At 47.6% G+C, this 26,203-nt stretch overlaps 5 protein-coding genes across 5 annotated transcripts; 3 read left to right on the plus strand and 2 right to left on the minus strand.

Moving 5' to 3' along the window:
* The first annotated feature begins 818 nt into the window (after positions 1-818).
* Positions 819-3,444, plus strand: LOC5503881. Its single transcript, XM_001624768.3, has one exon. The coding sequence runs from the start codon at positions 1,217-1,219 to the stop codon at positions 2,573-2,575; it is 1,359 nt and encodes a 452-aa protein (XP_001624818.3). The 5' UTR covers positions 819-1,216; the 3' UTR covers positions 2,576-3,444.
* Positions 3,360-5,070, minus strand: LOC5503873 (ankyrin repeat and SOCS box protein 3). The gene has a single exon (XM_032372118.2). It carries the CDS (start codon positions 4,656-4,658, stop codon positions 3,852-3,854), a length of 807 nt encoding a protein of 268 aa, XP_032228009.2. The 5' UTR covers positions 4,659-5,070; the 3' UTR covers positions 3,360-3,851.
* A 911-nt stretch (positions 5,071-5,981) lies between these two features.
* Positions 5,982-8,864, plus strand: LOC116611677 (espin). Its single transcript, XM_032372123.2, has one exon. It carries the CDS (start codon positions 6,996-6,998, stop codon positions 8,553-8,555), a length of 1,560 nt encoding a protein of 519 aa, XP_032228014.2. The 5' UTR covers positions 5,982-6,995; the 3' UTR covers positions 8,556-8,864.
* On the minus strand, positions 8,865-21,312 carry LOC5503880 (glutathionyl-hydroquinone reductase YqjG). Its single transcript, XM_048719999.1, has 5 exons — positions 20,684-21,312; positions 20,169-20,262; positions 12,506-12,622; positions 9,968-10,084; positions 8,865-9,254 (listed from the first exon to the last, which is right to left on the minus strand). The coding sequence occupies exons 1-5, from the start codon at positions 21,163-21,165 to the stop codon at positions 9,159-9,161; spliced, it is 906 nt and encodes a 301-aa protein (XP_048575956.1). The 5' UTR covers positions 21,166-21,312; the 3' UTR covers positions 8,865-9,158.
* A 236-nt stretch (positions 21,313-21,548) lies between these two features.
* On the plus strand, positions 21,549-25,620 carry LOC5503878. The gene is made up of 4 exons (XM_001624769.3): positions 21,549-22,419; positions 22,941-23,198; positions 24,012-24,275; positions 24,718-25,620. The coding sequence occupies exons 1-4, from the start codon at positions 21,794-21,796 to the stop codon at positions 25,232-25,234; spliced, it is 1,665 nt and encodes a 554-aa protein (XP_001624819.2). The 5' UTR covers positions 21,549-21,793; the 3' UTR covers positions 25,235-25,620.
* The last annotated feature ends 583 nt before the right edge of the window (positions 25,621-26,203 follow it).

Below are 26,203 nucleotides of genomic sequence, written 5' to 3' on the forward strand. Positions count from 1 at the left end.
GGGGATCGTTTCGGGTCCCGGGATCAGTTGGGGAACTTTTGGGGATCATTTCGGGTCCTGTACAGCTCGCGCTGGCTCTTGAGCCACGTGGCCTCAACTGGCGTGAAGAAACCTTTCAGTAATCCACACCTGCCTATTAATTACTCACTTTCTCAAACACTATTTTTTTCTTTTGTTAATCAACATTGAACTTTGTACATATACTAGCTGTAACATGCCACTGTAACTCATTTATAACCTGAAGATAGCAGGTATTGGCCTGCCGAAATATAGTTTTAAAAACGTTGTTGTCGACTTTTCCTTTTAAAGGGGCTTTATTTCATAATCCACTGTCGACGCAGATCATAAGTTTCTACCCACACCGGCAGATATAGAGGCTGTCCGGTGGTTTCTTCCTACGTTTTTGGAAAAAATAACCGGGAATTTTACCTTTCTGTTTATTAGTCATGTTAGAAAAGCTACAAAACACCCTTTACCATGTCTATGTGCTTTTTTTATTAACACTCGGGGAATGTTTGTCGAACTGATTAAAAACTTGAAAGTCACTCGCCGACTTTCGAGTTATTTCATCAGCTCTGGCCAACCTCCTTGTGTTTATAAAAAGTACATAGACCCGCGACCATTAGACAGACTCCTAGGAGCTAGGAGACGCGAATCGGCAAGTCTTCTTTTTTCTTTGTTTTTAATACTTTGTTTTAGCACCCTTTTGCTTCCACTATTTATGTAGAATGCCGCCTCGTTTCCAATGCGTCCCCCCTCTCCCTACTAATGCCTGGTGCACACTCGTGACATAACGACATAATGCACATAATGCGATAATGTCGTTATGCCGGGCTTGAGTGCGCGCGCGTATGTTGTTAAGTCGTTATGTCACTAGCGTGCACTAGGCATAAGCTAGCAAGCCATTTATCCTATGTCATTTTATCTCATTTAATATAGTCTAAACTTAATTATTTTAAAAACAGTATATTAAATACGCATTGTCAATCATAGACTCTATCTCATTTTTTCTGAAACAAAAGATCGCGAAAATGCATCACTAGAGCAAACAGGTATTTAGAGGGTGTCACGTTTCAATCAGGAGCATGAAATGCTGGAAATGCTCAATGTGTTCGTGTTGGTAAATAGCAGAAACATCGTGCGATTGGGCTACGTATTCATTGATTCTAGTTTTTTACCCACAAAGTCAAGGAATTAATCGGGTGGATAGACCACCATGTTACTCGTTTCCGCAGTCCGATTCGGACGGACTCACCAAGTGCGACTTCTACTGAAGGCGGGAATAAACACGGAGAATCGAGACGACAGAGGCCGAACCGCGCTAGTGTATTGCTGCTTTCTGAAGAACCCTCAGACAAGGCAGACTATATTGAAGCTGCTTTTGGCCTCTGGAGCCAAGGTTAATAAGCGGGACCACTTGGGTCGGAGTGCACTTCTGTGGGCTTGTTTACAAGGTCTTGTGGACGTGGTAACAAGTCTTGTAAACGATTCACAAAGCGAGGTCGACCTCAATTTAACAGACAATGACGGCAACACGAGTCTTCTTCTTGCGGTCAAATCTGGAAATCTGGAAATGGTGCGACTACTTCTGCGCTTGTTAAGACGTTCCTTGAGTAATAATACTACTAGTTTTATTCATCGTTGTAACAACAGAGGAATTTCGCCTTTGTTAGCGGCGTTTCTACGCGGGGATAAAGACTGCGCGCGCGTTTTGGTGCAAGGCGGTGCTCAAGTGTCTTGTGTTGTCTGGTATCTCAAGGATTGCGTGGCTGAGAGCGAAATTCAAGAGTTGAGTGGATCTCAAGAGGCAGTGTTTAGTTTTCTTGGCAAAAGTCGTGACCCGAGATATCACGCTGAGATCTTGACAAACAAAGGCATTCTGGAATTTCTATTTTCAGATGATGAGAAAATTACATCAAAACAACGAAAAATAACCCTCAGAATACAGTGTGATTTTGAACATCTGAAAGATAAAAGGTCGGGGAGTTTTTCGTCAACTAAAGCCACTATTGGACCTAAATCGCTAACCACACAAAGTTTGCTTGCTGGAAACGAAAGTTTATCGATCGACGCCGATATCGAATCGTGTTGCTCCGAATCCCGCCAAGAAGTCGATTCGGCATTGGCGACTAAATGCATGGGAGAGTTAAAAATAATGGACTATTCATCGACGCAAGATTCGGTTTTAAAACTCTACGATATCTACACCGATCAGCTTTGTACATCTTACAGAGTGGGAATGCCAATTTGCCGCTATAAAACCCCGCCTCCCCTGCCCCCACCCCCACCCCCTCTGCGTAAAGAATCCTCAAAATCCACCCGGTCCCCCAAGGTTAGCCTTCAGCACCACTCAGGTAGTGACGTCACTCGCTACCTTTCCACCAAACGTGGCTCGGGCTCGTCTGGCACAGGGTTACCGTACATGCAGGAATCAGCGTTTGATCGGCAGATGCGTTTGAAGTACGCGCGCTCCAGTCGCGCGGCTAGCATGCAAGTCGGTAAACTGCCGGCCATAGGGCATGCCGGGAAGAAACTGAAGAGGACCAAGTCGTCCGTCACAATCACGCTAAGGTAGTGCGCATGCGCTATGAAAGGCAAACTAACGAACAATGGAGGACAATCCAGGCCAGTGGTTTGTGAAGCAAAACGATGCTTGTACTTAGAAGCAGACAAGTAAGTCCTTGGAAAACTCGAGTATTGCAGCCCAGTCCCAGGAGTTCTCACCTGGTTTCCTTTGATCGGAGATGAACCGTGAGGTAGCCTGGGGACTGGGACGAACTCTTACCATCCACAGGAAACCCGATAAGAACGTCTGGAACTCCTTTGAAAAAAAAGTATTTGACCAGCCGTTGATGCAAGCCAGCGGGTCGGGCGCCTTAGAGTGTGGGATAGAGGGGTTCTTTCTGTCGATAAGAATATAACACATAAATGATGATTTTATTGCACAGCTAAAAACACCGGAATTTCGACAGGGGGCATAGGAAGTTATACCCTGGGTAACAGTCTCTTGCTTTTCTCGCTAAGTGACGCTCCGTGCCAAGTCGCTCGATTACTGACTCTGAGGTTGACTTGGAGCAAGTCTACAGTAATCGCTCTGTGAAACGCTCGACACGGCGACCCCGGGGGAGGGTGTATTCTGTGTAAAGCAAGACATCGCCTGCGCATGCGCATGTTTAGCTCTTGTACGTGAGCGTACAACACAACCTTTGACACGGCGCCATTATCAACGCTATTTCTACCCTTAGGCTTTTATAATATGCTTGGTAAATCAGCTACTAGTTTGGATTGAAGGTTGCCTTGTTGCTTTTGATGCCTTTCCTGTTGTTGCCAAGAAAAGCGAGACCACAATGAACTTTTGCTTAGCATACTGGACGTATTTTATTGGAGCCCTGTAAACCATTTTGTGTTCATTACTTTAATATATATAAATATAATCAAATAATATTTGTATATCTACATCCAACGTCAAATCAACGTATGAGCGACTCGATAAACAATAGATATACACACTTTTTTTTATAAGAACTTCTTGATAAGAACGCTTCAGTTTTTCATTTCCTACCCTATCCAGTAGTTATCTCTATTGAATTATGATAAAAGCAACGATTCAAATTGTATTCTTGTAAACAGAGGCATTTAGTGGGTCACAAATTCATGACTTCTATACCGTGTTTTGGATCTGCGAAATTCATGAACGAAGCTTGAGTTTCTTTTTCCGTTCCTAGGCTACAATTGATGAAAAAATAGGAACAATCCATGCTTAGTAGGACAAAAAAGGTTCTTATATTAAAAAAAAGAGTGCAAATTCGCTTCTCCTCTCTTTAATGCGTTCGTGTGTGCTTTCCTCGCGCCTATCTTCGTTCTATGCACGACTTACACTGTCTAGTAGGATAGGAATTCGTCAACTGCTCGGTATAGAGATTAAAAAGTTTCGGTAGGTTACAAGAGGCCCGCTGTTTCGGAGCTGTGTGTGGCTTTGGTCTTTTACCAGCCACTGGTTTAATTCCTGCCGAAGTTAAACTCGGCCTCTGTGGCACATGCCCTCTGTTGACGTGAGCTACGTCTAGTAACACATCAACCAGATCTTTATAGCCGAGCTGTCTTACAAGAGACATTGCGCTTTCACCCGCATTATTTCTTCTGTTTACATCAAAGCGATTTCGTCTGAACGCTCTCGCTATTAAAGTAACTATTTTAGCGTTCCCTGACATGCACGCCAATATGAGGTTTGTGTTCCCTTGGTTATCAATGCTTCCAAGATCTAGATCTAATTGTGGATTACCTTGGAAGATTCTAAGTACGTCTTCTCTGCCGTGATAGCAAGCCCAAGAAAGCGCCGATCGTCCGGTCTTATCTGTTATCTTCACCTTCGCACCGTAGTTCACAAGCATTTTTAACGAAATCCGTCGAAGTTTCGCATTTTCCAAAAACACAGCTCTTATTAAAGCCGTTTCTCCGCTCAATTCGTCTCGGCTATTGACATTAACCCCTGCGTCTAACAGCAATCTTAACTGACGAAGCCGACCTTTGCTGACCGCATCTAATAGAATTCGTGGTCTTCCCCAAGTTATTTCTGACTCCTCAGTGCAATCGTGTTTGTCCCAAGCTTTCCGAGGTGTCAATAAACCTTTATTAGCACTGCAAAATGCGGGAAACATGGTATCAGCTCCCCAGACATACGGACACTTGTTGCTCGAGTGGTTCTTCTCTCCCGAGTCGCTTTGTGTACTCTAGACTTACCAGCTGTCAACAGATATGACTAACACACGCAACACCAGCCTTGCTTACGACTGGGTTGCTAAAACGACTCACGTCTCGACGATTTGCGCGCAGCGAATCGTCAGTTATCACTCATTCAATTACACCCATAAGGGCTACGCATGATTTTGTCTTTGTTCTCCGATGTAAACATCTTTTGTTGAAATTGAATAGTTGGGATTACTCGAACGCCGCCAAAAGATTTGACTGTCCCGGTAATTAATCAAAGCCATTGACATTTAAGAAAACGTAGGAAGAAACCACCGGACAGCCTCTATCTGCTGGTGTGCGTCGGACCTTGTGGTCTGCGTCGACAGTTAATTAATTAATAAAACCTTTAAAAGAAAAAGTCGACAACAACGCCGATTTATGTTTTTTAGAACTATATTTCGGCAGGCCAATACCTGTCTTCTTCAGGTTATAAATTATAACCTATTAGGCCGGTAACATAAATCTTAGTTGTTGTCGACTTTTTCTTTTAAAGGTTTTGACATTAAAGAGTTGGCCTTTTTTAGTCGTATAAGCTTGTCCATACTATCATTTTTGTATGGTGTACACTGACCCCCCCCCCCCCCAATATTCTAAAAAAAATTAAAAGAGAAGTAGGGGCGACCCGGTTTCCCTGAACTTCGCGTTGGAGTCAATTAGCAAAGAGGCCGCTCGTGACGAGCGGGAGTCAATTAGCAAAGAGGCCGCTCGTGACGAGCTGCTGCGAAGGAGATTACAGCTACACCTCTGCACAAGTCCATAAAAAATGTCTGCGCTTGTATTGCCTGATATGCAGATATAAGTCGAAGTACTGGAGTTTTCACGCATTTCTAGAAAACATGGGAAATGCTGATACTTGCAACTTTGTCACTAATTTAGAGAAACCCAGTCCCCCAACAAATCGACCGAGCGATGGGGTGGGTTATCCAAATATTTATATGCTGTTCTTTTTATCAGTTTATATCGACAACGAAAGACGCGTACTATTTGTTGGAGTTGGTTTTTGTTATGTTTAACATTCTTAGTGTGTTATCACACAATCTCCATTCAGGACCTGAAGGGGGTCCAAATCCCGTTTCCCGGCCGTTATTCTCGCAAAATCCCGGTGGCTGTACTGTATATTTACAACAGGGGAGGCGGGGGGGGGGGGGGGGGGGGGGGGGGGGGTGGGGGGGGGGGGTGCTGAAAAGAGGGCCTAAATTTAGAAGGGTTAGGAGTCTTAGGAAGTGACGTCCGCTGAGCAGCAAGGTTTGAAGTTTGATGCTATTAAAAAGTTCTTAAAATGCGAAAAATTATATAGATTAACAACGTTTTTAGCATAGACAAGAAAAGATTTACAAAAAACCCCGTTCCCGTTGGAGCATGTTGATTCCCGTTCCCGGTATCCCTAATCCAGTTTTCCCGGTAACCCTAATCCCGTTTTCCCGGCCCAAAATAAGGCGAATCCCGGCTCCCGTTTTACCCCTTCAGGATCCCTCTCCATTTCCAGCTCTTTTCTGTGAGCCCGCAGTACGTGCCCCCATGGCCAAATCTCATTGTAACTTATACTTATAAGCTTACACAGATGCATATCGCTTCTTTCAAACATTATCAGTGGTCACATCAATTACCTAACTAAACTTGAAACAAGGCAGTCAGCAAAATGTTAGATTAAACGTTTGCTTAATCTAAACCGGGTGAAAGACTTTCTAATTGATATTACGACATCAAAAAGAAACCTTTCGATCAAACGATATGAACATTCTCAAATGACATATTTCTCTACAAATACATTCATACGTTAAAAAGTAGCGCATCTCTTGAGTTGCATTTACAGGGAAATATAAACCCGGAGCTAGTTGTGTTTTGTCATTATCAAAGTAAGGGGTCAACGGAGTTACAAGGGACTGATCAAAAACCAGACAGGGCCTCCTTAAAAGATCAACAGGTTACGAGTATCACCATGACAACGGGCTGCTATTCAAAAGAGGGTAAAATAATTTCAAAAGGCTGCATGCAGGATCGATAAGACATGATTATAATATTAGCGTACTAAGCTGGCTTCTTATTGGTTGACGTAATTCTTGTGTTATATAAATTCCTAATCACTCTAATAACCTTTTATCCAAATGGTAATGGGCTTTTATTATGTGCACCCTTGCGTACCAGCGGTTATTAATCACCAAATCTCTTTGTTGCTGTATTATCTCTGTTTGTGTAACTAAGTCTAAAGAACTCACATAAAAGCTGCTTTAAAGTGTGATTTTAGAATGTTGTCGGACGCAGTGGTACGTGGGAGAATTTATCAAGTAAAGTTTCTTCTGGAATCAGGATCCGTGAATGTGAATAGTACGGATGAAGACGGCCAGACAGCGCTGACGAAGGCGATTTTACTACAGGATCAAATGCATCGCACACGATACAAACTCGTCCGTTGTCTCTTAGACCACGGTGCGAAGGTAAACATAGCGGACAAACACGGAAGAAATGCATTAATGTACACTGCTATTTGCGGACTTGAGGACCTCGCCGGGAAGATTTTACAGAAAGCGATACTTGACTTGGATTTGAATGCGGAGGATAATGACGGGAATACTGCACTGCTGCATGCCGCTTCGCGAGGTTACACGAGCATAGTTAGCCTCCTTATAAATGCATTGAAGAGATTTGGACTAGATTTGGACAAGAAGAACCATAGCGGTATGACACCACTTTTACAAGCGACGAAAAACGCACACGAAAAAGCTGCCTTGGTGTTGATAAACGAAGGAGACGCGAGTTTGACCATTAGGGATCCGGAACACAAGAAGAACGCGCGGGAATGGGCGAGTCATCACTCTCTGGGTGGTTTATTAGAGAAAATTAATGAGAAACAGCCGATAGAAAAAGTTAAAGATGAGAGAGAAGAGCCGGACAGTGTCGATAGTCGAGGTGATTCGGGAACAAAGATGGAAGATGTGAACGAAAGTATTACATGCCGAAGAAGTGCAAAAAGTCGGCAAGGCGAGGACACAGATATGGCTTCTCCTAGCAACTTTGAGCGGCCGTCTTCCCGACCATCTTCGCGGCCGCACTCGAGACGAAAGACTGGGGTGCAAAGCCGACTAACGGTCCCTCGAATAAGTCTATCCCAGTGTGAATCACCGGAAGTAGTCATAACACCTACAACAGATGTGATCTCCGTTGAACCCAGCTTAGAAACACCGAAAAGAACGGAGGGAAGGGAGACTAAACATAGCGCGGGAAACGATTCAAATACAGCCTCGACTCCGCGTCGACCTATCAGCGGGGACAGCACTCGGGAGAAGCCAATCACAGCAAAGGGTGAAATGCTACGATTATTACAGCTTTATGGAGTCCAGACTTCGGACATCTACAGGGGCGGATTTGATGCCTCTACGCTGCCTCCTAGCGGATTTTGGCCCGATCCATTGGCACATTTACGAGACCCGTTTGGCAGCGCCTGTGAAGATATGGACCACTTTCCGGACACATTTTCCGAACTCCAATACTCGAGAATGTCTTCCAATAATCGTCGGCGGTCATCAGTTTTAGATCTTCCAACATCATCACGGCGGATGAGTATTGTGGGGGGTAGGGAGGGGAGGAAAACATCGACCATGGGGGGTGGGATGGGGTGTGGGCGTGGCCGCGGGATGATAAATCCCACTTTAGGCAAGGGAATCCACCCCGATGTGGGAAGAAAGGTATCAGTCGCCGCGGACAGGAGGACATCAATGATAACAAGACCGTTGATGGAGAGGCCGACGCTATCAAGAAGGAATTACAGTACAGTCGTATCACCAAACCTTAACTTATCACGCAGTTGACAAGTCCAAGTGGACTGTAAAAGCTGGCTGGGAGCAAGAAAGCGAAATAGTCGGGTCGGAGTTTGTTCACAGCCGTCTTGAAACTTATTGCAGCTTTTCTCTTGTTCTATGATAAAGCTTTAAGCTAAGCATGCTTCACATTGTTAGACATGCTTGAAATGCTGTACTTAGGTAAGAAAATTTGCTAAAAACGGCAAACTTGCTGTAGCAAATAAATGTGATTAGCTATAATTACATGATACGGGACAAGAGAGTATAAGAGTATGATTGAGAATGAAATAAAAGATGAAGATAAAATCAAACCACTTATTACATGAGGACATCATATGTTTTTCGTCAGAGTTTTCAGATGTTCGTTAAGCGGCCCTGAAAGAATTCGAAAGCTAATCAGATAATCAGATACTCATTCAACACCTTGTAGATTTTCAATTAACTTACTCATAAATGTCAAGTCTGTTTTGAGAATTCATTTAAATGATCTAGCTAAAACGATCTACTACGAACTATTTCCCTGACCTTACATGTTATTGCATCCCACACTAAAAGATGGTAAGACAACCGACCAGCTGTAGATAAAATCTCCTGTGAAACAGATGTTATTTTCTAGTATGCCTTGGTGTCCCGGTCATGTGGGGCATTGAAGTCCACTATTGGACCAATGGGGAGGATGCCGCTTGGGTTAAGATTCACAAAACCACCCTGTAAAACACAAAAAAGACTTATCAAGCACTGCAGCGGCGTAGGCAGGACTTTTAACAGGAGGGGCCCAAAAGGGGCTTTCAAGGCATTTTCTCCTGTATTTTAGATAATGTCTCATATATTTACTGTATTTTTGGCTGCTAAAATGGGGGCCCGGGCCCACTAGGCCACCCCCCTGGCTAGCCCCTGCAATGTGTCCAGTATGCGGAGGACATTAGGGAGTCAAAAATTAGGGAGTAATCACAACACATTTTTGTATGACATTTCTGAAGGCCAATGGCTGTCTTCAAGTTTGAATGGCTATTATGGCATTTTTTAAAGTTCTTTCAAGGGGAATGAGGGCTTCTTTAATTATTTAGATTTCTAGTACACAAGAATATAAAGCAAACAAGTGGATTAAGGGATCCTTGATAATTCACTTATCTAGAAACAGCAACGGCAATAACACACCAAATCTACATACACAAAATCTACATTTTTTTAAATTGAAATGCTTCAATCACATGAAAATCACCATGATTGACTATTTGGTGGCAGACAATAACTTGACATATTAGTAGGGTGTTATTTGATCTAGCCTGCTAGTTTGAGGTTTCCTGTGGGTTCCTTCCCCTCTTCTAGCACGGCACAGGAATCCTAAAAATCTGAATATACAGGGTTTTTTGGGGTGATTAATCTCACCCTGGCTGCATGTAGAAAAAATAATTCCTTACCCAGTATCCAATCTTGATGTGATTCATGTTGACTGTATCAGCTATTCCTCCTGTCTGGTAGATGTCACACAGGAACCCTTGGAGACTGGGACAGTCAGCAATTCTCTTCTTGTTGCACTGAAAAACAGTTAAGGTCCATAAATAAGGTAAAACTTCCAATCACTCACTCATTACAAATGTTGATTTTTAAAAATGTCTGAATAAATAATCAAGAGTTTACATAGTTGAGAAAGGAAAACGGGTTCACAGAAAAAAAAATGTCACTATTATCACCATCAGAGCTTTAAGAGAAGAGAGTTCTTTTAGCCTTGATACTAGTGCTCAACTACCATGACACCCAAACCCCTTCTCTTGCAAGGCACCCATCTCCATTTTTCAGCAAGGCACCTATCCACCAAGACACGCATTTCCCCTCTCCACCAAGGTACCCCTCCCCCCTCTCCACCAAGACCCCATTCCCCCTCTCCACCAAGACACCCATCCCCCCTCTCCACCAAGGTACCCCTCCCCCCTCTCCACCAAGACCCCATTCCCCCTCTCCACCAAGACACCCATACCCCCTTCCTAGCAAGGCACCCATCCCTCTTCTCCAGCAAGACACCCATCCCCCCTCTCCACCAAGACACCCATCCCCCCTCTCCACCAAGACACCCATCCCCCCTCTCCACCAAGACACCCATACCCCCTCTCCACCAAGACACCCATTCCCCCTCTCCACCAAGACACCCATCCCCCCTCTCCACCAAGACACCCATCCCCCCTCTCCACCAATACACCCATCCCCCCTCTCCACCAAGACATCCATCCCCCCTCTCCACCAAGACACCCATCCCCCCTCTCCACCAAGACACCCATCCCCCCTCTCCACCAGGGCACCCATCCCCCCTCTCCACCAAGACACCCATCCCCCCTCTCCACCAAGACACCCATCCCCCCTCTCCACCAAGACACCCATCCCCCCTCTCCAGCAAGACACCCATTCCCCCTCTCCACCAAGACCCCATTCCCCCTCTCCACCAAGACACCCATTCCCCCTCTCCACCAAGACACCCATCCCCCCTCTCCACCAAGACCCCATTCCCCCTCTCCAGCAAGACACGCATTCCCCTCTCCACCAAGACCCCATTCCCCCTCTCCAGCAAGACACCCATCCCCCCTCTCCAGCAAGACACCCATCCCCCCTCTCCACCAAGACACCCATCCCTCCTCTCCACCAAGACACCCATCCCCCCTCTCCACCAAGACACCCATTCCCCCTCTCCACCAAGACCCCATTTCCCCTCTCCACCAAGACACCCATACCCCCTCTCCACCAAGACCCCATTTCCACTCTCCACCAAGACACCCATCCCCCCTCTCCACCAAGACACCCATCCCCCCTCTCCACCAAGACACCCATACCCCCTCTCCACCAAGGCACCCATCCCCCCTCTCCACCAGGACACCCATCCCCCCTCTCCACCAAGACACCCATCCCCCCTCTCCACCAAGACACCCATCCCCCCTCTCCACCAAGGCACCCATCCCCCCTCTCCACCAAGACACCCATCCCCCCTCTCCACCAAGACACCCATCCCCCCTCTCCACCAAGACACCCATCCCCCCTCTCCACCAAGACACCCATCCCCCCTCTCCACCAAGACACCCATCTACCCTCTCCACCAAGACACCCATCCCCCCTCTCCACCAAGACACCCATCCCCCCTCTCCACCAAGACACCCATCCCCCCTCTCCACCAAGGCACCCATCCCACCTCTCCACCAAGACACCCATCCCCCCTCTCCACCAAGACACCCACCCCCCTCTCCACCAAGACACCCATACCCCCTCTCCACCAAGACACCCATACCCCCTCTCCACCAAGACACCCATCCCCCCTCTCCACCAAGACACCCATCCTTCATCTCCACCAAGACACACATACCCCTCTCTCCACCAAGACACCCATCCCCCCTCTCCACCAAGACACCCATCCTTCATCTCCACCAAGACACCCATCCTTCAGCTCCACCAAGACACCCATACCCCCTCTCCACCAAGACACCCATACCCCCTCTCCACCAAGACACCCATCCCCCCTCTCCACCAAGACACCCATCCCCCCTCTCCACCAAGACACCCATCCCCCCTCTCCACCAAGACACCCATCCCCCCCCTCCACCAAGACACCCATACCCCCTCTCCACCAAGACACCCATCCTTCATCTCCACCAAGACACCCATCCCCCCTCTCCACCAAGACACGCATTCCCCCTCTCCACCAAGACATCCATCCCCCCTCTCCACCAAGACACCCATTCCCCCTCTCCAGCAAGACATGCATACCCCCTCTCCACCAAGACACCCATCCTTCCTCTCCACCAAGACCCCATTCCCCTTCTCCAGCAAGACACGTATTCCCCTCTCCAGCAAGGCACCCATTCCCCCCTCTCTCTTAAGAAACCCTCATCCAAACAAAGAAAACAGGAAATAGAAAACAAATAGACAAGCGAATAGATAAATTAAACAAGAAACAGAGAATAATGCATTCAAATTACCTTAAAAAGGCCATGGTAAACAACATCAAAGCGGACAAGTGTTGTGAAGAGGCGAATGTCAGTCTCTGTCATCTTATCCCCCAACAAGTACCGTTGTCTGGACAATATATCTTCAGCCTGAAGAAAGAAAAAATTATGTTACATAGATCCAATAACAGGTTAAAAGTGGATTCCTGTGAATACAGAAGTAAAGTGGCATATTTTTCAACAAACAGCAAATAGCAAAATGCCACTTTTATATTGTTTTCTTTCAAACTGATTTGAAATATTTTATTATCAAGTTTTATACAGATATGGGGCAATAAGTTTTATAAAAACATTGTGTAAAAGAGATGGGGAAATGATTTCTCCATAGAGAGTATTTGGGTAAGGGAGTGTTCAGCACCACTCCACATGAGTTTTCTGTGCAATCCCCCCTTCGTCAACATCAAAACTTTTTTATACCCCACCCCCCAGGAGAAACCCAAAAACTTGTTTGACCCCCCCCTCCTTCTCTTTAAAAATCCACAAAACTACATTTATAATATGAAATATAAATACATATAAACAAATCATGCAATAAAAAACAACCAGGAAAAAATATTTCTTATTGTCAAATGTGGCCTTGTGGCGTTTTCAAACAGTAAAGAATATGTATCTATACCTATAATCTTTGCATGCCATATATCACTAGTCCATATCGCGAGGGACAATTTTATATTTTACTGCATGGGACTGTCCTAATAAAAGATTGAATTGTCCTGTGCCCTTGGTCTAATAGATGTCCCAGATCTGGTACTCGCGGGGGTGTCCAAAGCAAAGGTATCCGAGTCAGACTTTTTAACACATTGACATTATCTAATAACTTGATGTACTAGTTTCCTAGTATATTTTACAAATGCATATATTTCAGTTGTTGTTTTTAATTGATCCTATAGGTCAAGCATAAATTAACTACTACCAAGTAATAAAAATTGTTGAAACAGTCATTTGTGGGAAAGCATTTATGGCTCAACAGCAGTAAACGTAGCCTAAATATGTTATTGGCAACGCTAGGAAACAGATTTTTTTGCATTTTGATTACTCATTTCATTAATAATAAATAAAAAAGTTCCTACTTTGAAGGGATGAAACTCTTTTTTACCCCCCATTCTTCAACCACATTGAAACTTTTATGACACTCCCCCCCCAATCGACGTATCCAAAACAGTTCTAGCCACCCCCATTTGGGAACCAACCCCCCATCGGCCATAAATAATGAACACCTCCTAAAACAGAAGAGGGATGGGTACCTTGCTTGGGAAGAGGGATGGATGCCTTGCTGGGGAAGAGGGATGGGTACCTTGCTGGGGAAGAGGGATGGGTACCTTGCTGGAGAAGAGGGATGGGTGCCTTGCTAGGGAAGAGGGATGGGTACCTTGCTGGAAAAGAGGGATGGGTATCTGCTGGGGAAGAGGGATGGGTACCTTGCTGGGGAAGAGGGATGGGTACCTTGCTGGGGAAGAGGGATGGGTGCCTTGCTGGGGAAGAGGGATGGGTACCTTGCTGGAGAAGAGAGATGGGTACCTTGCTAGAGAAGAGGGATGGGTACCTTGCTGGGGAAGAGGGATGGGTGCCTTGCTGGGGAAGAGGGATGGGTACCTTGCTGGAGAAGAGGGATGGGTACCTTGCTGGAGAAGAGGGATGGGTACCTTGCTGGAGAAGAGGGATGGGTGCCTTGCTGGGGGAGAGGGATGGGTGCCTTGCTGGGGAAGAGGGATGGGTACCTTGCTGGAGAAGAGGGATGGGTACCTTGCTGGGGAAGAGGGATGGGTACCTTGCTGGGGAAGAGGGATGGGTGCCTTGCTGGGGAAGAGGGATGGGTGCCTTGCTGGAGAAGAGGGATGGGTACCTTGCAGGGGAAGAGGGATGGGTACCTTGCTGGGGAAGAGGGATGGGTACCTTGCTGGGGAAGAGGGATGGGTGCCTTGCTGGAGAAGAGGGATAGATACCTTGCTGGGGAAGAGGAATGGATACCTTGCTGTGGAAGAGGGATGGGTGCCTTGCTGGGAAAGAGGGATGGATACCTTGCTGGGGAAGAGGGATGGGTACCTTGCTGGAGAAGAGGGATGGGTACCTTGCTGGGGAAGAGGGATGGGTGCCTTGCTGGGGAAGAGGGATGGGTACCTTGCTGGGGAAGAGGGATGGGTACCTTACTGGGGAAGAGAGATGGGCACCTTGCTGGGGAAGAGGGATGGGTACCTTGCTGGGGAAGAGGGATGGGTACCTTGCTGGAGAAGAGGGATGGGTACCTTGCTGGAGAAGAGGGATGGGTACCTTGCTGGGGAAGAGGGATGGGTGCCTTGCTGGGGAAGAGGGATGGGTACCTTGCTGGAGAAGAGGGATGGGTACCTTGCTGGAAAAGAGGGATGGGTACCTTGCTGGAGAAGAGGGATGGGTACCTTGCTGGGGAAGAGGGATGGATACCTTGCTGGGGAAGAGGGATGGGTACCTTGCTGGGGATGAGGGATGGGTGCTTTGCTGGGGAAGAGGGATGGGTACCTTGCTGGAGAAGAGGGATGGGTACCTTGCTGGGGAAGAGGGATGGGTACCTTACTGGGGAAGAGGGATGGATACCTTGCTGGGGAAGAGGGATGGGTACCTTGCTGGGGAAGAGGGATGGGCGCCTTGCTGGAGAAGAGGGATGGATACCTTGCTGGGGAAGAGGGATGGGTACCTTGCTGGGGAAGAGGGATAGATACCTTGCTGGGGAAGAGGGATGGATACCTTGCTGGGGAAGAGGGATCGGTGCCTTGCTGGGGAAGAGGGATGGGTACCTTGCTGGGGAAGAGGGATGGATACCTTGCTGGGAAGAGGGATGGGTGCCTTGCTGGGGAAGAGGGATGGATACCTTGCTGGGGAAGATGGATGGGTACCTTGCTGGGGAAGAGGGATGGGTGCCTTGCTGGGGAAGAGGGATGGGTATCTGCTGGGAAAGGGGGGTGGGTACCTTGTTGGAGAAGAGGGATGGGTATCTGCTGGGAAAGGGGGGTGGGTACCTTGTTGGAGAAGAGGGATGGTATCTGCTGGGAAAGGGGGGTGGGTACCTTGCTGGAGAAGAGGGATGGGTATCTGCTGGGAAAGGGGGGTGGGTACCTTGCTGGGGAAGAGGGATGGGTACCTTGCTGGGGAAGAGGGATGGATACCTTGCTGGGGAAGAGGGATGGGTGCCTTGCTGGGGAAGAGGGATGGGTACCTTGTTGGGGAAGAGGGATGGGTACCTTGCTGGGGAAGAGGGATGGGTGCCTTGCTGGGGAAGAGGGATGGGTGCCTTGCTGGGGAAGAGGGATGGGTACCTTGCTGGAGAAGAGGGATGGGTATCTGCTGGGAAAGGGGGGTGGGTACCTTGCTGGGGAAGAGGGATGTGTGCCTTGCTGGGGAAGAGGGATGGGTGCCTTGCTGGGGAAGAGGGATGGGTACCTTGCTGGGGAAGAGGGATGGGTGCCTTGCTGGGGAAGAGGGATGGGTACCTTGCTGGAGAAGAGGGATGGGTACCTTGCTGGGGAAGAGGGATGGGTATCTGCTGGGAAAGGGGGGTGGGTACCTTGCTGGAGAAGAGGGATGGGTGCCTTGCTGGGGAAGAGGGATGGGTACCTTGCTGGAGAAGAGGGATGGGTATCTGCTGGGAAAGGGGGGTGGGTACCTTGCTGGGGAAGAGGGATGGGTACCTTGCTGGGGAAAAGGGATGGATACCTTGCTGGGGAAGAGGGATGGGTGCCTTGCTGGGGAAGAGGGATGAATACCTTGCTGGGGAAGAGGGATGGGTACCTTGCTGGGGAAGAGGGATGGGTGCCTTGCTGGGGAAGAGGGATGGGTACCTTGCTGGGGAAGAGGGATGGGTACCTTGCTGGAGAAGAGGGATGGGTACCTTGCTGGGGAAGAGGGATGGGTACCTTGCTGGGGAAGAGGGATGGGTACCTTGCTGGAGAAGAGGGATGGGTACCTTGCTGGAAAAGAGGGATGGGTACCTTGCTGGAGAAGAGGGATGGGTACCTTGCTGGGGAAGAGGGATGGATACCTTGCTGGGGAAGAGGGATGGGTACCTTGCTGGGGATGAGGGATGGGTGCCTTGCTGGGGAAGAGGGATGGGTACCTTGCTGGAGAAGAGGGATGGGTACCTTGCTGGGGAAGAGGGATGGGTACCTTACTGGGGAAGAGGGATGGATACCTTGCTGGGGAAGAGGGATGGGTACCTTGCTGGGGAAGAGGGATGGGCGCCTTGCTGGAGAAGAGGGATGGATACCTTGCTGGGGAAGAGGGATGGGTACCTTGCTGGGGAAGAGGGATAGATACCTTGCTGGGGAAGAGGGATGGATACCTTGCTGGGGAAGAGGGATCGGTGCCTTGCTGGGAAGAGGGATGGGTACCTTGCTGGGGAAGAGGGATGGATACCTTGCTGGGGAAGAGGGATGGGTGCCTTGCTGGGGAAGAGGGATGGATACCTTGCTGGGGAAGATGGATGGGTACCTTGCTGGGGAAGAGGGATGGGTGCCTTGCTGGGGAAGAGGGATGGGTATCTGCTGGGTAAGGGGGGTGGGTACCTTGTTGGAGAAGAGGGATGGGTACCTTGCTGGGGAAGAGGGATGGGTGCCTTGCTGGGAAAGAGGGATGGGTACCTTGCTGGGGAAGAGGGATGGGTACCTTGCTGGGGAAGAGGGATGGGTGCCTTGCTGGAAAAGAGAGATGGGTACCTTGCTGGGGAAGAGGGATGGGTGCCTTGCTGGAGAAGAGGGATGGGTGCCTTGCTGGAGAAGAGGGATGGGTGCCTTGCTGGGGAAGAGGGATGGGTGCCTTGCTGGGGAAGAGGGATGGGTACCTTGCTGGAGAAGAGGGATGGGTACCTTGCTGGAAAAGAGAGATGGATACCTTGCTGGGGAAGAGAGATGGGATACCTTGCTGGGGAAGAGGGATGGGTGCCTTGCTGGAGAAGAGGGATGGGTGCCTTGCTGGGGAAGAGGGATGGGTGCCTTGCTGGGGAAGAGGGATGGGTACCTTGCTGGAGAAGAGGGATGGGTACCTTGCTGGAGAAGAGGGATGGGTACCTTGCTGGGGAAGAGAGATGGGTACCTTGCTGGAGAAGAGGGATGGGTACCTTGCTGGGGAAGAGGGATGGGTACCTTGCTGGAGAAGAGGGATGGGTACCTTGCTGGAGAAGAGAGATGGGTACCTTGCTGGGGAAGAGGGATGGGTACCTTGCTGGGGAAGAGGGATGGGTACCTTGCTGGGGAAGAGGGATGGGTGCCTTGCTGGAGAAGAGAGATGGGTACCTTGCTGGAGAAGAGGGATGGGTACCTTGCTGGGGAAGAGGGATGGGTGCCTTGCTGGAGAAGAGGGATGGGTATCTGCTGGGAAAGGGGGGTGGGTACCTTGCTGGAGAAGAGGGATGGGTACCTTGCTGGGGAAGAGGGATGGGTACCTTGCTGGAGAAGAGGGATGGGTACCTTGCTGGAGAAGAGAGATGGGTACCTTGCTGGAGAAGAGGGATGGGTACCTTGCTGGGGAAGAGGGATGGGTACCTTGCTGGGGAAGAGGGATGGGTACCTTGCTGGGGAAGAGGGATGGGTACCTTGCTGGGGAAGAGGGATGGGTACCTTGCTGGGGAAGAGGGATGGGTACCTTGCTGGGGAAGAGGGATGGGTGCCTTGCTGGAAAAGAGGGATGGGTACCTTGCTGGGGAAGAGGGATGGGTACCTTGCTGGGGAAGAGGGATGGGTGCCTTGCTGGAAAAGAGGGATGGGTACCTTGCTGGGGAAGAGGGATGGGTACCTTGCTGGAGAAGAGGGATGGGTACCTTGCTGGGGAAGAGGGATGGGTACCTTGCTGGGGAAGAGGGATGGATACCTTGCTGGGGAAGAGGGATGGGTACCTTGCTGGGGAAGAGAGATGGGTACCTTGCTGGGGAAGAGGGATGGGTACCTTGCTGGGGAAGAGGGATGGGTATCTTGCTGGGGAAGAGGGATGGGTACCTTGCTGGGGAAGAGGGATGGGTACCTTGCTGGGGGAGAGGGATGGGTACCTTGCTGGGGAAGAGGGATGGGTGCCTTGCTGGAAAAGAGGGATGGGTGCCTTGCTGGGGAAGAGGGATGGGTACCTTGCTAGGGAAGAGGGATGGGTACCTTGCTGGGGAAGAGGGATGGGTGCCTTGCTGGAGAAGAGGGATGGGTACCTTGCTGGGGAAGAGGGATGGGTACCTTGCTGGAGAAGAGGGATGGGTACCTTGCTGGGGAAGAGGGATGGGTACCTTGCTGGAGAAGAGGGATGGGTACCTTGCTGGAGAAGAGAGATGGGTACCTTGCTGGGGAAGAGGGATGGGTACCTTGCTGGGGAAGAGGGATGGGTACCTTGCTGGGGAAGAGGGATGGGTGCCTTGCTGGAGAAGAGAGATGGGTACCTTGCTGGAGAAGAGGGATGGGTACCTTGCTGGGGAAGAGGGATGGGTGCCTTGCTGGAGAAGAGGGATGGGTATCTGCTGGGAAAGGGGGGTGGGTACCTTGCTGGAGAAGAGGGATGGGTACCTTGCTGGGGAAGAGGGATGGGTACCTTGCTGGAGAAGAGGGATGGGTACCTTGCTGGAGAAGAGAGATGGGTACCTTGCTGGAGAAGAGGGATGGGTACCTTGCTGGGGAAGAGGGATGGGTACCTTGCTGGGGAAGAGGGATGGGTACCTTGCTGGGGAAGAGGGATGGGTACCTTGCTGGGGAAGAGGGATGGGTACCTTGCTGGGGAAGAGGGATGGGTACCTTGCTGGGGAAGAGGGATGGGTGCCTTGCTGGAAAAGAGGGATGGGTACCTTGCTGGGGAAGAGGGATGGGTACCTTGCTGGGGAAGAGGGATGGGTGCCTTGCTGGAAAAGAGGGATGGGTACCTTGCTGGGGAAGAGGGATGGGTACCTTGCTGGAGAAGAGGGATGGGTACCTTGCTGGGGAAGAGGGATGGGTACCTTGCTGGGGAAGAGGGATGGATACCTTGCTGGGGAAGAGGGATGGGTACCTTGCTGGGGAAGAGAGATGGGTACCTTGCTGGGGAAGAGGGATGGGTACCTTGCTGGGGAAGAGGGATGGGTACCTTGCTGGGGAAGAGGGATGGGTACCTTGCTGGGGAAGAGGGATGGGTACCTTGCTGGGGGAGAGGGATGGGTACCTTGCTGGGGAAGAGGGATGGGTGCCTTGCTGGAAAAGAGGGATGGGTGCCTTGCTGGGGAAGAGGGATGGGTACCTTGCTAGGGAAGAGGGATGGGTACCTTGCTGGGGAAGAGGGATGGGTGCCTTGCTGGGGAAGAGGGATGGGTACCTTGCTGGGGAAGAGGGATGGGTACCTTGCTGGGGAAGAGGGATGGGTACCTTGCTGGGGAAGAGGGATGGGTACCTTGCTGGGGAAGAGGGATGGGTACCTTGCTGGGGAAGAGGGATGGGTACCTTGCTGGGGAAGAGGGATGGGCGCCTTGCTGGAGAAGTGGGATGGGTACCTTGCTAGAGAGGAGGGATAGATTCCTTGGTGGAGAGTTGGAGATCAATTCCTTGGTGGAGAGGGGGGGTCAATTCCTTGGTGGAGAGGCGGGGATATGTTTTTTTACAGACAATATTCAACATTTCTGTCTCAAGGAGGGAAAGGAGAACTGTGCCCCCTGATACATCACTGATATTACCTTGTCAAGATACTGGAATAGCTCCTCAACTTTCTCATCATATCTCTGCTGATTTGGTGCTAGGCCAGCAACATACACTCCAAAATTGATTTTTCTGTCAATTATAAAAGGGAACAAATCATGTAGTTTTCGATAGGTACTAACAATAAAAAAATAAAATAGTTCTTGGTATGGTTTGGAACAATTAAACCATAGCTGTAGCAGACCATAAATGGGGAACCAATGTTGATATTTTTAAGGACCACCTCTCCAGGGCTGTAACCAGGGGGGGAGGGGTTCAGTTGTTTGGAAGAACCCCCCTCAACTGGAAGGACATATCTAAAAAAGTATAACAACAGCAGTGTAGCCAGGTTTTTTAACAGGAGGGGGCCAAAGAGGCTTTTTCAAGGCAAATTTCTCCTGTGTTTTAGATGTCTCATACATTTACTGTATTTTTGGCTGCTAGAGGGGAAAGCCGGGCCCCCTGACCCACCCCCCTGACAACGCCCCTGAAAAAACATAAAGTAAGATCTTACCCGACCCAGGCATTAATATCCTCCATCTTATCCTGTAGGTCAGACGGGCGGAGGTCAATGCTTCTCTGTTCTTTAGTGGGACAGAACGCATTAAACTCTGAGTTCAACATCCGCATTATTTCTACCGAATCGTTATTCACAGCCGTACCGGTCTTTTTATCCCAGAGAAGGGGCACAGAGATTTTACCCTTGAAATTTGGATCGGCTTTCAGGTAGACTTCTTTAAGCCCCGAGAAACCGTTTACTTCGTCTGCAGTGCAGCTATCCTTTTCAGGGCTAAATTTCCATGTCTCGTTGGGTAGTTTGAAGGGATCTGTGAAGTTTATGGAGATTACTGTCTCTAGACCCTTCAATTTCCACACGGTAAAAGGGCGAGCGGCGAAGGGACACGAATATCCGATGTAGAGATGATAGCGGTTGGCTTCGGGCGGGAAATCAGTACTTCCATCGGCCTTGATCCAGCTATTGAAACACTCAGCCATTATATTTGTAAAATAGAACAGTGCGCGTTTATTCTATGGCAGAAACCCTGTTCTAGTCTAATCGCGAGACATTTATTTACATAACTGATCTGCTCCCCGGGTCCCGTGCTTTTTGTCTGCGCATCCGCCATCTTGGAAGAGCGAGAAGTTAGAGGGCCTGAGGCGGGGAAAAGAAGGAGGGGGGAGGTGGGATGGAGGTGACGCATATGTTTTTAAGCTTTTACTTTTGTAGTTGATAGAAATAGCAATAGGAATTAGGAATCATAGCGATAGAAATTATATTTAATGCCAGAGAAATTAACCGTTCTAAACGCAATAAAGAAATAATGTAGATAAAAAAAAAAGACTAGGGCCAGTACCTTGCGGTCAAAAACCCATCCGGCTAAGCATCCTGGGGAAAATTGATCCAAAACAAAATTCGGCCATTGTTGGTAGATTTCCCGTTCTAAAAACAAAAACAATAAACATTTTCTCGTCATGCTTTCTAAAAAGAAGGACATCATCAAGTAAACAACAACAACAATCGTTGTCCGTATTTCTAGCGAAGTAACTATTTCCGATTATATATCCGCCCATTTCGTGAAATCCGGATTCCATGGAACCGTCGAAGTGAAAGGATAAAGTAAGTATGGCGGAAAATGTGCTAGATGTTTATGCTGAATACTCAAGCTATGATGGCACTGAGAAAGGTCGCTTGAGCCTAGAGATATCTTCATGGAGGACCAAACTCGTAAGGGATTTGAAAAATGTCATTCAAAAACAGCTGAAAATCCCGAGATGCGATCAAACACTAACATACCGTGAGCAAGTTCTCTCGGACGATTCGGTGCTCCTTTCAAGTTTGTATCTGCGAGAGAAAGATGTGCTACAACTTCAATTCCTCGCAAGTGGGAAGCTGGACGAGATGAATGAGCTTATCTCCAATCTCAAAGAGTTCGCAGAGGCGATCACGGATGATTCGAAAAGACACGATGAAATTCTAACTCTAGTAGAATCCAGATGTGAATCTACAAGCGAAGACGAAGAGGATGCAAACCCTTTGTTTCCGATGTCCAAATATGATCTTGTCCTCAGAGCACTTGAAAACTTGGCTTTCATGTACTTCATTCCTTGGAAAAGCAACCAATCGACTGCACAAAGACATTACTTTGTACAGGAGGGAGGGTTTGGCACTTTTCTTATTGTGTTTACTTTCTCACACAAAAGATACCAGATTGATTCTAACACCAGTAAACCCAAAAGGTCCTGGTACCGGTAAGTGTCTATTTCTGCATTGCACAGACAGTTCAGCCCCCTACAGGTACATAGTTAATGATGAGCACAGAGCACCCCCCTCCCCTTCACCCCACCCCCCTCTTCATCCTGGCCACCCATGCCAGTCTTATTTGAAAAAATATGTTTCCTGATGATATCTATGACACCCCCTCATTTTTCCTTTGTAAACCCAGGCTAGAAATTGGTAATGCATGAATTGTACTTGTGAAAGAAGAGTGGATTGGGATGGTTATCCCAAATCTCTTTAGTAATTTCCTAATTTTGGAAGATGGTATGCTCACTTGGAGTTGGTACCACAGATTGTGTGTGACTCATAACAATCATATCCTAATAATAAACAAGAACTTTGGAAAGAGGGAAATTAAGTGACTAATTACTAACCATTAATTTTGAGAGTCATGTTGATTCTGTCATTTTCATGAAACAATCAGGAATACACCAATGCTTTAGTTCTGTTGTGATTCAGCACTGAAAATCACACATTTTTATTCTCTTGACAGGGCTACTAATGAACCATCTAACTTGGAGCGAAGACTAGCACATTATAACAATGAACAACAAATGCTAGAGATGCACTGCCTTAGCCTTCTCTGGAACTTTTCTGAGACTAGTCATGACAGGCTACATGCTATGCGCCGTGGTGCTGTGGAGAAAGTTGTTGACGCCTTGCTATTGGACCCACATATGCAAGCACCTGAAGAAGATGATTTTTGGGTGACAGTCAGTCTGAATGAGACGGCTGTTGGGTGTCTTGTCCAGTAAGTGTAGTATTTGAGACAAGGCTTAATGAAACTGCCTTTTTTTTTATTAGATGTAGTATTTGGGCAAGGCTGAATGAGAAAGCCATAGGGTGTCTTGTCGAGTTAGTGTGATATTAGGGCAGGGCTGATCTGATTGAGACTGTATAGGTGTGACAGGCCTGTAGCCAGCAGGGGTTCAGGAGGTTCAGAAGAACCCCCCACTCAACTGGAAGGTCTGCTCTTATTGAGGAAAATTAAGTACAACTACAAGGTAGGACAAGCTAACTAGTTGAAAATGGTCTGCTTTATGGGTAAACCAGCCCCTCCGCTCAAAATCCTAGCTACAGACCTGTGTGGGTAAGAGTGAGTGTTGTGTTGGGGCAGGGCTGATTGAGACAGTCATCAGGTGTCTTGACAGAAAGTGTGATATAAGGGCAGGGCTGAGTGAGACTGCCATAGGATGTTTGTCCAGTAAGGGACATTTTGTGTGAGTGAGAATGCCATAGGGTGTTTTGTTCAGTTGCAATAATGTTGGGTCAGGGCTAAGTGAGACAGCTATCAGGTGTCTTTTCGAGTGAGTGTAGTGCTACGGTAGAGCTGAATGAGTCAGCTGTTTGGTGTTTTGTCCAGTAAATGTAGGGTTGTGTCAGTGAAACTGCTGACCAAACCTACTTCTTCTGCACCAGGGAAGACTACCCCAAAGAATTGATATTAAAAATGTCATACAGTAGGCCTCGTCCCCTTATACACTTGAAATAGTCAACTTTTCAAGTGCATATTTGTTTGAATTTTGCTGTACAAACATGCTTTAATGCTTATTTTCTTGTCTAGATATGCAGAATTCACAGGGACTCAAGAAGCCATAGCCAAGGACAGAGCAACTGTCAACAAACTCATAACAATGGTCGAGTGCCGATTACATGACACAACAACATCATACTATTCTATGTACTCCAGTCAAATTGCTGCAAACACCCTGTTTTGCTGCGCTTCAAGTGTCAGGTCACCTATTGATCTTGTGAGAAGTGGGGTTCATGTGCGCATGATTGAGTTAACAAGGAAGCTGCTGGCCAAACAGAATGACATGGCAATAAGGTGAGTCTAGAAATCTGAGTAGGAAAACACAGGCATTTACAGAAACAGGGTAGGGGATGCAAACAATTTATTTTGGATCATACACATACAGTAGTTGATACTGATCATTGTATTCATGTACAAGCTGTCCTTTTTCAAGTATTTTGTTGTTTCCCAGTATATCATTTTGATTACCCATTTAGCAGACCATTGCCCCTTCTGTAACTTGTCTTGCATTTCATGCAGTGTTATACAATTTAGTGTCTTTGAACCCCCTTGACTACAAGCCTGTGAGCCGCCCTTTTAAATAGAAGGTTCACTCAAATGAGAAAATTTAGTTTCTATGATTTGGGTTGATGTTATATATTGTTGCTGCACAATTTCTGTTCGCACTTAGAAAATTTATCTTTAATATTATTGCTGCATACATGACACTTACACTGTGACCTTTATGATTTCTTAGGTATTATTGTTGTATATTCCTGGGTAGAGTACTCTGCTGTCCTCTCATCAAGTTGGACTCAAACACCATCAAAGATATCGACAAATTGCTGGACAAATTCATGTCTTTACATAAACCCGAAGACATTTCTGCCTGGGAGGAAAAACACAACTATGTCTGGATTACAATGGTGCCTTTCATTACCCTGGCATTTGCAGGGGGGCATTCAATCAGGCTTAAATATGACACAGTACCAACTCATGCATTGCCATGGTTACCTGGTTCGCCTGCCACTCAGCGCCTGGGGTTATTCTGCTTACGTCATATGTTTGCCTCTCCTGAAAACTGTAGCCTGGTTAGGAAGGAAAAACTTCTCCCATATCTGGTCTGCCTGAAGCGGTATTTGGATGGCAAAGAGAGGGAAGCTTTGGATCACTGCTTAAGACTCTTTTCTCCTCATGAACCTCCTGCATTGAGTGCTATCGCCAAGGCAACATTAGCCCTTATAAGGGGCTTCCAGCCCACCTTAAAGATGTGAGATGTCACCATGACAACTCTGGCAGCCTTCTGCCTTGGATCATTAAGACTTCCCTAGCTCTAAATAAGGGGGCTTACTAGATAGCATTGAGTTGTGAAAAAGAACAAACTGTGTTAAAAAAAAACAGTTTTTTTTTTCAAAGACATATTTGTATAGGCCTCAGTTTTGACCACCATAGAATCAATTTTCAGGATATTCTTGAAAACAAATGTTGAAGATGAAAATGTTGATATATAAGAATTTTATTTACATTTATGTTGACAATTACAAAGAAAAAAGATATAATTAGAAATATTTATTGTAACAATGCATGAATTTATCCCAAACTCTACCATGTCCATATTTTTTAAATAAAATGTCAATACTAATAAAAGATGTGAGACAAAGTTCCCCTTGATACAGTATACAAAAAATTAATAATTAAAAGCACCAAAAATAGGGATGCAAATTGGAAAAATAAACCTGAAAGTGCAGCCAGGATTCATTATTAACCTTAAAAGGACACTCTGATTGCCTTAAAAAAAATCTTTTGTTCTGAACAGGTAAGACACTTAAAGCGTAATGTGACAAACACTGAAAAAGCAATATTAAAAGATTAGACTTTTTTAGAGTCCAAAAACTCTATTTGGCTTGATAAATCTGGGGGTTTTCATAGACACCGAAACGCCCCTCTGGGCCTCCAAGCCCCATTTTAGGCTTGGGAGGTGCGCTGGGCCCCTTTGACCCCCCCCCCCAGCCCCATTTTAGGCTTGGGAGGTGCGCTGTATGGAAAAAGTATACGCGCAGTATGGAAAAAGCCCGCCTAGATGCAGCGCCGGAACGGCAGCTGCATCACGGCAAGCGCCAATTCGGCGTTTTTCTGCGTTTTGTCGGGGATGTAGTAGTCGGACAGCTCAGGAGCCCGCATCGACTTCAGGGATTGTTTTGGTCGGGTCTGGTTGTAGAGTTTGAGCGCATAGTCAGTGTCGG

The sequence above is a fragment of the Nematostella vectensis genome, chromosome 12, assembly GCF_932526225.1.
Source record: "Nematostella vectensis chromosome 12, jaNemVect1.1, whole genome shotgun sequence".
Classification (NCBI taxonomy): Eukaryota; Metazoa; Cnidaria; class Anthozoa; order Actiniaria; family Edwardsiidae; genus Nematostella; species Nematostella vectensis.

Bases quoted from the DNA above. Each gene is read 5' to 3' on its own strand.
- LOC5503873 (XM_032372118.2), bottom strand. From the start codon at position 4,658: ATGTTTCCCGCATTTTGCAGTGCTAATAAAGGTTTATTGACACCTCGG.
- LOC5503881 (XM_001624768.3), top strand. From the start codon at position 1,217: ATGTTACTCGTTTCCGCAGTCCGATTCGGACGGACTCACCAAGTGCGA.
- LOC5503878 (XM_001624769.3), top strand. From the start codon at position 21,794: ATGGCGGAAAATGTGCTAGATGTTTATGCTGAATACTCAAGCTATGAT. The intron at 22,420-22,940 runs GTAAGTGTCTAT...TTCTCTTGACAG, and splicing joins CCCAAAAGGTCCTGGTACCG to GGCTACTAATGAACCATCTA. The intron at 24,276-24,717 runs GTGAGTCTAGAA...ATGATTTCTTAG, and splicing joins CAGAATGACATGGCAATAAG to GTATTATTGTTGTATATTCC.
- LOC116611677 (XM_032372123.2), top strand. From the start codon at position 6,996: ATGTTGTCGGACGCAGTGGTACGTGGGAGAATTTATCAAGTAAAGTTT.
- LOC5503880 (XM_048719999.1), bottom strand. From the start codon at position 21,165: ATGGCTGAGTGTTTCAATAGCTGGATCAAGGCCGATGGAAGTACTGAT. The intron at 12,623-20,168 runs GTAATATCAGTG...TTCTTTCTTCAG, and splicing joins TATTCCAGTATCTTGACAAG to GCTGAAGATATATTGTCCAG. The intron at 9,255-9,967 runs GTAAGGAATTAT...TGTGTTTTACAG, and splicing joins ACATCAAGATTGGATACTGG to GGTGGTTTTGTGAATCTTAA.